The 10114-nt window shown below is 45.1% G+C and overlaps 1 protein-coding gene across 4 annotated transcripts; it reads left to right on the plus strand.

The window, feature by feature from the left end:
- Nucleotides 1-926: 926 nt before the first annotated feature.
- LOC138629707 (uncharacterized) lies at nucleotides 927-8441 on the plus strand. 4 transcript variants are annotated; one of them, XM_069713599.1, is made up of 8 exons: nucleotides 927-1282; nucleotides 1975-2339; nucleotides 2697-2770; nucleotides 2986-3214; nucleotides 4066-6029; nucleotides 6155-6370; nucleotides 7057-7201; nucleotides 7422-8441. In XM_069713599.1, exons 2-7 carry the CDS (start codon nucleotides 1991-1993, stop codon nucleotides 7159-7161), a joined length of 2937 nt encoding a protein of 978 aa, XP_069569700.1. In that variant the 5' UTR covers nucleotides 927-1282; nucleotides 1975-1990; the 3' UTR covers nucleotides 7162-7201; nucleotides 7422-8441. The 4 variants fall into 4 exon arrangements, with proteins under 4 accessions (XP_069569700.1, XP_069569701.1, XP_069569699.1 ...); XM_069713598.1 differs by lacking the exon at nucleotides 927-1282 and adding an exon at nucleotides 1484-1891; XM_069713600.1 differs by lacking the exon at nucleotides 1975-2339.
- The last annotated feature ends 1673 nt before the right edge of the window (nucleotides 8442-10114 follow it).

Consider the following 10114-nt stretch of genomic DNA (forward strand, 5'->3'; position numbering starts at 1 on the left):
TTTTGAATCGATGCAGCACGTGCTTGCAGGCGCTTTTCTGTATTTAAACATTGTCCCGTAGAGGAAATGTCCGCATTGTTGGTGTTGATTGTTCTGTTTATGCTTTCCAGCGTTACAATGACCACATAGCGCTTGTAAGTTTACCTGCCTCAAAGTATAAAGGACAAACTTATTCGGCACAGGTCAAATACAGTAAGCGGATGCAGGGAAGAACCTTTACAGCCATTGTTTTGTAGGCAGGTGGTGGAAAGTCAGACTGTACAAAAGTACAGAAGATTCAATGATTTAGATTTAAGTTTTCAGAAGTCTTTACATCCTTTAAAACATTATGTGCCTTTTTTTTTTTACTGATTATGATTTGTAAAATCTTGAGGAAGTATTGTTTTAATGACAAAAGGTTACACTTGGACAGCAGTCTTAAATAATACGTTTATTTTAAAATGCAACAAATATAAATATATTTATTTAATCAGTAATTATAGGCCAAGTACAACGTTGTTATTTTGCCCTTTGTGTCAAACGTTTTGAAATCTTTAACACTGTGAAAATGTAGCAGAAACAACTGTAAAATAGATATAGACTAGTAATTAAAGATTTCACTGTAATTGAGATTATAGTGACAGCTAACGTTTTAAAATGTGAATTAATTAAATGGTGTTTGTTGTCGCTAATTAACGTCAGGTTATTTTAACAATATAAATATTGAACAACCTTCGCGTAGTAATATTTCATATGTGAATAAAATAAACCGGGTGCATCAGTTTGACTTGACTTTGCCGCAAGTGAAGCAAATACTAGTCGACTGGCATCGTGAGCGAGCAACCTACCTTGCTGCCAAAGGGAGGAAACCCGACGTGAGTGGCAGTTTTGTTAACCAATCACGGTCCGTCTGGGAGCGACTCTTTAAAGCTTCTGCTAATGGCCTTTGTGTGAAGGCGGGGAGGAGTTGGCTCGGTTTAGACTCGCTGTTAAGCAACAAACAAGAAGGTTACGAGTTTTTGGGGGAGAAAAAAAACAATTAAAAAACAAAACAAATGGGAGTAATTCACTCTTAAGACTTGGCTTTATCGGCAAAACAAGACCGGAGCGAAACTATGTCGGGTGTCTAACCGGAGCTCGTCGGCCCGCTTTCGAGGGAGGAACCGGCCGGAGATCTGCAACATTTCGAGCCGCTTCGGAGACACGCGAGCCTCCGTGTTCAGGTCGATGTGAGCGGATAGCTGCGTCATCATGTTGCTTCCGACTCGAGTTGGCGAAAAGAAATCTCAAGTTAACGCCAGAGGTGAGGTCTGCCCGCCGCCCTCCGGCGTCCTAAGATAGATGGAAGACGGACTGCCGGTGCGGGGTTGGCGGTGAAAGCCTGTCTTTGGGTGCTCCGCTGGTGGGGGACTTTTTTTTTATTTTTTATTTTTTAAATTAAAACATCACTTGGCTCGTCGTTGTTGGCGCGATAAATATATATATATATATATATATTTCCTTGGATGCATTTATTATCCACACATCACATGGATGGACTGGTCTTAACGTTTCCACCGATGCTGCTAAGAAATATGACCAAATGTGTGTTACAAGCTGAAAGGGGACGTGTGGGCCCACAACTGTTTGGATAGTTGGGAGGTGATGCTCTCGTTGACGACACGAAGCAGGACCATCCGATGAAATGCTGCTCGTTTCACATCTGACAAAGAAACAAGCCATAATGAAAGACACTGGGGTTGTTTTTTTGACTGGCTGGCTTTGTCAGACTTGTTATTAAGTGTGTGTGTGTGTGTGTGTGTGTGTGTGTGTGTGTGTGTGTGTGTGTGTGTGTGTGTGTCAATACACCCACGTGGACTTTGTTTCGGGTCGGTGGATAAAGTTTGTAGCTCCCAGCCTTGACAGACCTGGGGTGAGCAAAAAAAAAAAAAATAATAATAATAAAAAAAAAAGCCTCTCGGTACTTTAGAAGGCCGTTTTTTTCATAATGGACAGAATTAAACAGGTTAAAATGGAAGGGGACTGCACCCACTCCAAAGCTCGGTATACAAACACGGAGACGTTTTGTCCGTCCAAACCGTGGTGGGATGGAGACCAAAAGCGACCCGGCCGGATGGAGGAGTCAGCCGGGAAGCCGAAAGGGCACGGACCCCCCGCACAGTGGTCGCCCAACTTTGAGGTGATAGACGGGCTGCTGTACCGCAAGAAGCTGGAAAGGGGCTTCATCAACTACCGGGAGGTTTTGAATGAAGACCGAAGACATGAGGCCGTCTCCACCTTCCACCGGAGGAGACCTGGCCAGCGCCACCTCTCTCTGGAGGAGACCTATAAATGCGTGGCTGAAAACTACTGGTGGGACGGTATGAACTTCACTGTGCGCTTCACGTCTGACTCTCTAGACTTGTACACGGTTTTCAGTTAGTCTAACATCATCATCTGACCTCCTACTGATCATCTTATCTGCAGACAAAGTAGACTGGTTTTCTTATTATTCAGAAGTTGCAGGCACCTTTTGAAAGACTGATGATTGACTCAATCAAAGATCAAGAAACGTATTCAAACATGATTGATAGGTGTTTATTGTGGTCACTTTCACCAGTGTCAAAAGATAAGCTTGTCAGCCTTCTCCAGGCACCATTATATAGCTGTACTGAAATCCCTACCTGTCTTTATTTTTGCCTTCCCCTCTGATTTTGCACGTTTTCTTTTCTTTACAGGGATGTTCTTCCAGATCAGAGACTTTGTCCTCGGCTGTCCGGAGTGTCAAAGTCAGCGCAACAAGAAATCAGAGGTAAAGGCAGGCGATGGTCCAACTAAACTGTCCCGAGGCCCGTTTCCTTCTCTCAAACTTTCAGCTCCTCCGTTTTCTGCCTCTCGCACATTTTTAATTCACACTTTCTTGCTCATCCTCACTTACTATCACAATCGTCTCTTGCAAGCGCTTTCTCACACACCACACTCCTGTAATCGTGCATTTCTGTCTTGATTTTTGTCTTTGCCTCTCAGGAGATGGTCGGCAGAGGATGTGTGACAAAGACGATGGCGTCGCACAGCGCCGACATGCTGAGCAAGCTGAGGCGTCAGAGGGAGGCGGGGCTGTTCTGTGACATTATCCTGAGGACAAATGGGCGGTCCTTCTCGGCCCACAGAGCCGTGTTGGCAGCCGTCAGCGATCACTTTCAGGAAATCTTCACGGAGTTGGACTCGAGCATCACAGCAGACATAGATCTCACAGGTAAGATCAGACAACTGAAGGCCAAACTAACCCAGATAACATTACTGCTTGAGCCGTGTTTCATTTTGGGAGCTGCTTGTGGTCCTGAAGCCCTCACAGAGGCAACGTCAACGGTAATATGTTTTAGTTTTAAAATGGCATTTTAAAACCATGTCCACACCAGCGTTTTATCACCCGTGCAGAACCAATCTTTGTCCATACTAACACAACTGAAACTGCGTAACACTTGACCATTCACGTACACGGGGCACTAAATGCTAAACTGGTCATGCCCATGTGGTGACCCATCATATTCTGTGACCTGCTGTGTTGGTTAGGGTAAGAATATTAAGGCAGGTCAGAAAATCTGATGGATCAGCAATTGTGATGTGATAGCGGTGCTTGATGTAGGGACAATAAGACTGGAACTGTAGGGAGTCGCCCGAATAATCGCTCTTCTGCATGTGAATACAGAATTTAGCTGCCTTTTGTTATGCATGTTGAAGTAACTACCGGTGATCAAGGCTGATGTGGTTTGCTCTCTCTTCTGAAAAGGTGATCAGCGTGTGACCGATTAAGAAAGGACATGTCGTTGTGACTGATTAGGTCCTATCAGGAAGTGAAAAGATGTGCTCCCAATGACATGCGAGCACTTTGTTCCAGAAATGTGAATTAGGATGCAGCCATTGTCTGTGCTATAGTTAACTTGAAGTGTCCATGATTAGGTGATAGTTGCATGTTTACACTTCGCCTCCTCCCGTTCTGCTGTGTCTGATTCTTTGTTTACTCGGAGTCACTTTCATGTCCGGTATCTCACCCACTGATTGGTCCAGATTTGGCCAGTAGAATTAAAAGCTTCTTTATCTCCCCAGGTTTTAGTGAGGACAGCCTCCTGTCTCTGCTGGATTTCTCCTACTCCTCCACTCTGTGTGTTCGCCAGGAGGACCTACCCGAGATCATCACGATGGCCCGCCACCTGGGCATGTGGCCCGCAGTGGAAGCCTGCTCTGCCCTCATTAAAGAGCAGGAACAGCAACTTCATCCTGGCCAGAGCTTTAACTCGACGTGTCCTGGTGCGTGCCGCGAGCGTCATCACCAGCAGAGGGAAAGCAAAAGGAAGAGGGGTTTTGGACTGGAGGACAACATGAACAGAAGCTTCAGTCTAACTCTGGAAGCATCAGATGAGGGGAGTCCCAGGCGCAATCTGCGCAGAATGTCAAAAGCCCATAACGGCCTCCCTCTGAGCCCCTCACACAGGATGAAGCTCATGGACTTCAAATCTCCGTCTTACAAAAAGGCCATGACAACTCGACAAGCCATAGCCGCCCCGCAGTCCCGGAGTTATTCGCCCATATCGCCATCAAACACCCGTCTCCTCCGCTCCACTCCTGGAGCTGCCAAGGAGGTTCAGAGATTTCTGCCCGTGCCGGAGACCCCTCGAAGAAACAGGAAATCTCACTCCATCACCCGGCTCTCGTGCACCTCCAGAGCGAGGCCCGTCCCTGTGTGCAGTCCTGTGAGGGTGAAGCAGGAAGTAGAAGAGGTTGCAGAAGATGAAGAGGATTATGCCAGAGCACAGGAAAAGTACAAGTTGATGAATGTTCTGGGCTTACAAAGGACGGCGCTCCTCCCCAGACCAGAAGATCTAATTGGCTGGAGACAGAAGAAGCGACTGAGGAAGCTAAAGGCCAACAACTATTCACTGACCAAGCGGCGGAAACCCCGTTCGTCTTCCCCAGTGCTACCGTACGGGGATGTGACGCTGTCGCTTCCCCTCTGCAACCTCGTGAACACGCACCTCCTCAACAAGTCCGTAAAGACGAAGCCTGTGGGTCCAGTCAGTACCAATCAGATTATAGCTAAGAGGCCCAAAGCTGCCCAGAAGTCTGTTCCCCCCAGTGACAGGAGCATGCGAAGTAAAGTGGTGTTAACAGACATGTTCCAGCCTGCGCCCTTCGGAGGAAGGGATCTCAGACGATCCGTGAGGAAGGCCGACGGCGCCCACCTCCGTGTCCAGCAGCCTCTGCGACGCAGCACCAAAAAGCCACTCGTGAGCAACGCGGTCAGGATCAAATCGGAGCCGACTGACTACTCTATCTCAGGTCTCCAAAATCCATCATACAATCACTTCGGCTTCGCATCTCACAAATCCACACCGTCACAGAGGAGACAGAATGGAAATGAAGTCCCCGCAGAGACGGTGAAAACACCGCGCTACAACAGCAGCCGGCCGGCGACGAAGGCCAAAGCCAGACGGGGCCGCACAAAGTGTCGAGACGAGGGAAGGAAGATGGTGAGCCAGGGGCCCCGGGGGGTCACGGAAGCTCGACCAAATGTGAAGGATAGTGAACCTGATGGGCTTCAGTTTTCAGAGCACGCACCTACGCCGTCCATTTACAACCATCCTCTATACAAAGTCATTAAAGAGGAACCGGCAGACCCCGTGCCAATCGTCGAGCCTTTCCCTGATCCTCCCTCACCAGACCTGGGCAAACGCCAGAGCAAGCCCCCCATTAAATTACTGGACTCGGGCTTTCTGTTCAGCTTCTGCCGGCCAGCGGTGGTGCCCATGGTAGGATTGAAGAAGGAGGAGGAGAGCGTGGATATCTGTTTGACACGCTCTGTGTCACAAGTTGGCCAGAAATTTGAAGCGGAAGAGTTCCCCCAAAGGACACTGAGAGCCAGAGGGCCACCCATCCTGCCCGTGGTGAAGAAGGAGAGGAAGGAGAGGAGAGTGAGCCAAGGCAAGACTCTGAGACCGAGGACAAACTCCAGAAACGCCACTCTGCATGTGGCCAAATGTGCTGAACCCAAACCCCCACGGACCAGGCCAAAGGTAACAGGACCGTTAGTGTCGTGCGATAACGCCTGTGATTTCTTTAGAAGATCTGTAAAAGCAGTACATTATTTGAATCTACAACATTTGCATAGACTTATCCATATTGTATGTCATATCTCCAGCAGCAAGGTAAACTCCTTCCTCCGAGCAGCCGATGTGTCATGCCGGATGCCGTTCGTCGAGCGCGGCTAAAGCAGCTTCGAGGGCCTCGCAGTCAAGCCCCCAAAGTTCCCAAAGCGGCCCACGCCTGTGTGCAGTGCCCGGCCGCCTACAGCGACTGCGATGCTCTAATTATGCATCGCCTCAGGCACATCGAGGGCAAGCACTGGCCATGTCCGGTAAGTACTGGCTTTCCGAAGCAATAAAAAGTAAAAATCGCATGACTATAAATAAAAAGTAAACACAAATAGCCACGTGGTGCATATGTTGTGTTTAAAATACAAAGTCTTCATAAAGGTCAACATGTATGCAGACACGATATATCTGTAACGGGCCAATTTCGTGAATCAGCCAACTGATGAATCTGTCAGGCTCTACCAAGGATCAATATTTCATTATACAACTGAAGAATTAAACCAGTGTGCATGCAACATTTATGAGAGAGTCGGTCAGTCTGTTGGCTTGACAATCTCATTTTGCTGCAGTACGACTGATTGAAGTGAGATGAAAGGATGAAAACTTAATTGTGTTAGATACAATATATGTTGACAAAGTTTTCCTTTTCAGGGCATAATTTAATTTAAAAGATAAAAAGGGTGATTATTGGCAATATACATGTTACAACAATACAGTGGAAAAAATACAGCATTGAAAGTAATAGATCAAACTGAACATTTGACGATGTCTACTGCTGCAAATAAAAAAAAATAAAAAATAGGTTTAACCGCTATCATAAATGATGACGTTTTATTTGAATTTGGTTATAATTTCATTTATTTAATCAGCGTAGCTCACAACTTCCCCTCTTGTCCTGCTTTGCTCCTTTCTTTGCCGTTAACTCTTCGTCCTACCCGCATCTCCGCAGCTCTGCAGTAAGACCTTCTTCCGACTGAGGAATGTACGGAATCACATCCGCACCCATGACCCCAAGTTGTACAAATGCCGGAGCTGCATCGCTGCTGGTTCTTGAGGCAGCCGGAGGGAGGGCCTTCTCGAGCACTGAGACAGAGGTGGGCGACACTTCCATTACTCGCACATCAGCCGTCTCGTCTAATGATGAAGTTTTGATTGTGGAGGAGATGAGTGTGTATTTCACCGTCACTCTTCATCCATCTCTCGGACAGAGCTATCAATACGCCGCAGTGCAGCGTGATCACATGTACTCCATGCCAGCATTGATTTTCTTGAGAGTACCTTGTCTGTTTCTTAACACTCGTGTTTATTTTGCAGAATGGAGACTGTCAGAGTCGAACACCAGCGACCGAGGCTGAAGCCAGAGGCACGTGATCGATCAGCAGCTTGTACATAATGCATCCGTCACACACAAGCACAAGGGTCTGTGGAAAGGCGTAATTACTCTTAAGATTCGAATCATTGCCGTTGTCAGTGATCGCTTATGTTATTTAATATAACCAAACTACGGTTGCTGTTCCTGTTTGCTTTTCCGTAGCTACAGAAGGTTAAACTTGAACATTACACTCAGGGGGGGGGCGGGGAATGTGATGCCACGGTAAAAAGTGATTTAACATCACGGTTGTGTACAAAATGAAATGTAAAGTGATTGTTATAACTATTACTTCTTCTTATTTGTTATCTTTATTTTTCTATGTATAGATTAACTTTGAGTGCACTTATATCATAGTTTATGTTGTAAACCTAAGAAGCGGTGATGTAACTGAAGGTTTCGGAGTCCACAGCGGGAATACTTGAAGTGATGCAAGTGCTGGAGGGAATACTTGAAGTCGGAGGAGGTCTTTAGAGTGAGACTGTCCTTTGGGTGTTTCGGTGGGTCTTTGTCCTTTGGTGTGCTAACTTTTAAATGACTTGACGAGCCTTTCCCTCGGTATCGATCTGCTAACCTCACCCGGCCCACGAGCCGGGCTTGGTAAATGGTGATACCACTGCATGTGTATTTGCAGGCCATTTGTAGTCCGCTGTCTTTTCTAAGGCTGCCAATTTAAAAAAAAAAAAAAAAAAAAAAAAAGATAAAAAAAGGGAAACGTGTCTTGTTTTTAATGTGAATTTCTGAATAGTAATCAACACAAATGTGTCATTGCAGATGTATTATTGATCTCTTCTTCCACTTTAATTCAAGACGAGACACTCGTCTTTTCTCCTTTAAATTCAACTCCTACTGAGTAAATGCAATGTGTGCACATAGAGATGTTCATGTTTCACAAATTGAATTTAGAAATGAATGAGCCGTCTCTCGCTATCTGTTTAAAGATTGAATTAAAATTTTGCCTTTTATGTCCTCTGATTCTTGATTTCATTACATATATTTTGATATACTGTTGAGCTGAAAAGAAAAGGGGGTCGAGTAGGCAGCAACAAATGATTCAAACCGTAAAGTTGGAAGTTTTATACTGAAAAGTATAACTGACCTAAAATTCAAAGATATCCTTTCGGTGGAGGATTTAAAAAAAAAAAAAATGTATTGCCTGAGAATTTGGGTATGTTTTTTTTCCCTCAACTTATTTTATTTTATACCAGTAATTATTTGGGACCTTTATGAAATGTTTCAAACAGCAATCAGTCAGTGTATGCAGGGAATATCATTCGTCTGGAGAGAAATTATTTCTATAGGAGGTGCGAGGAATGAGTTTTAAGACATGAAATCAACTCTGCTTTTTTTTTTTTTTTTTTTTTTACTCATCTCCAGTAAAAGTGAAGATCTTGTATAGATATGTGTTAAACAATTTAAAGGAAAACAAAGTACAATCTGTGTTGTTCTTTTGCATCTACATTTGTGTGCTTTATCTGGTACCTGTTAACCACTCTTGGATTTGCGTACTTTTCAGTCAATTAAAGCAACTTTTTAGGTCTTTGATAACTCGTCTAAAAATATATTTATAATAAGTGCAAACATTTCACTCGATTGTACCTCGCGAAACGATAACCTGATCTCTTCTCGGATTTATTTCAGTCTTATTACCAACTCTTGATTTCAGCTGAATAAACAGCACATTTGCTGTAATATTTGACCGATTTTTGCATATTCAGCCTGAAGTTGAAAACCAAAAGTGTTGCTTCATTGACCCAACAGTACCCAAACCTGACACTAGATGTCAGCCTGCACCAGTGGATAACAATGGCTGCTCGGTAATAATAAAGACTACAATGCAAAATGGTTCCAGCAACAACTAAAAACCTCGAGACAACCCAAAAGGAGGAGTATCTGAGTGAGGAGGGTGTGATTATTTTGTAAGTAGAAAACCTTCCATGACTTTTTAGCTTGACGCGAAACATTGCTTGATGTTCAATTATTTAATTATTTGTAAAAGCCATCAGTGATAATTATTTTTTTTTAAAAACTGCCAAAGAAAAGATGAATGATTGTGCTTTAAGCGCTCTTTCCTCTTCGAGGTCACCTGTTTGTGAGATGTGAGTGGCTTTGAATAAACTGTCCTCGATTGCAGGAAAGCAGCACACAAAGGTGATAATGCATGTTTGACACTGCACAATGCATAATGAAGACCGACGCTGTTAACAGTGTGTTGGTGTTTGCATTGAAGAACCAAAGGGACTGAAGAAAACATACTGCACAGTTGACAGTAACCCTGCAATTGCATTAGCCTCGGTATCTGTTGCAGCTTATTATAGAGTAAAAGTCTCCGTGGCTTCATGCTGCAGCATTATTCAAGGGGGGGCCGGGGTGTACTTTTTCAGACTCATAACCAACAGGGCTTACTTGGGTTACCCCCTCGCCCCACCAGCGACTACATATGTGGGCCTATGTGAGTTTAGGGAGCCGTGGAGAGTACGCCCAGGAACAGCTGACAATTTATGCTAGTGGGGCCCCCACATTCTCAGAGAGAGAGAGAGTGAGTGAGGAGAGGAGAGAGGGGGAGGGAGGAAGACAGGAGAGAGGAGGAGGGAAGAGAAGGGGGGGGAGGGAGGAGGGGATTGAGAGGGTGCAAAAA

Source organism: Brachyistius frenatus, unplaced genomic scaffold (assembly GCF_029030835.1).
Source record: "Brachyistius frenatus isolate BFR_SWC_R1_liver_20210118 unplaced genomic scaffold, ASM2903083v1 Contig_120, whole genome shotgun sequence".
NCBI lineage: Eukaryota > Metazoa > Chordata > Actinopteri > Embiotocidae > Brachyistius > Brachyistius frenatus.

Excerpts from the sequence above, each read along its gene's own strand:
- LOC138629707 (XM_069713597.1), top strand. The coding sequence starts at position 1,967 with ATGGACAGAATTAAACAGGTTAAAATGGAAGGGGACTGCACCCACTCC. Across the intron at positions 3,215-4,065 it reads AGCAGACATAGATCTCACAG|GTTTTAGTGAGGACAGCCTC; the intron begins GTAAGATCAGAC and ends TTATCTCCCCAG. Across the intron at positions 6,030-6,154 it reads CCCCACGGACCAGGCCAAAG|CAGCAAGGTAAACTCCTTCC; the intron begins GTAACAGGACCG and ends TCATATCTCCAG.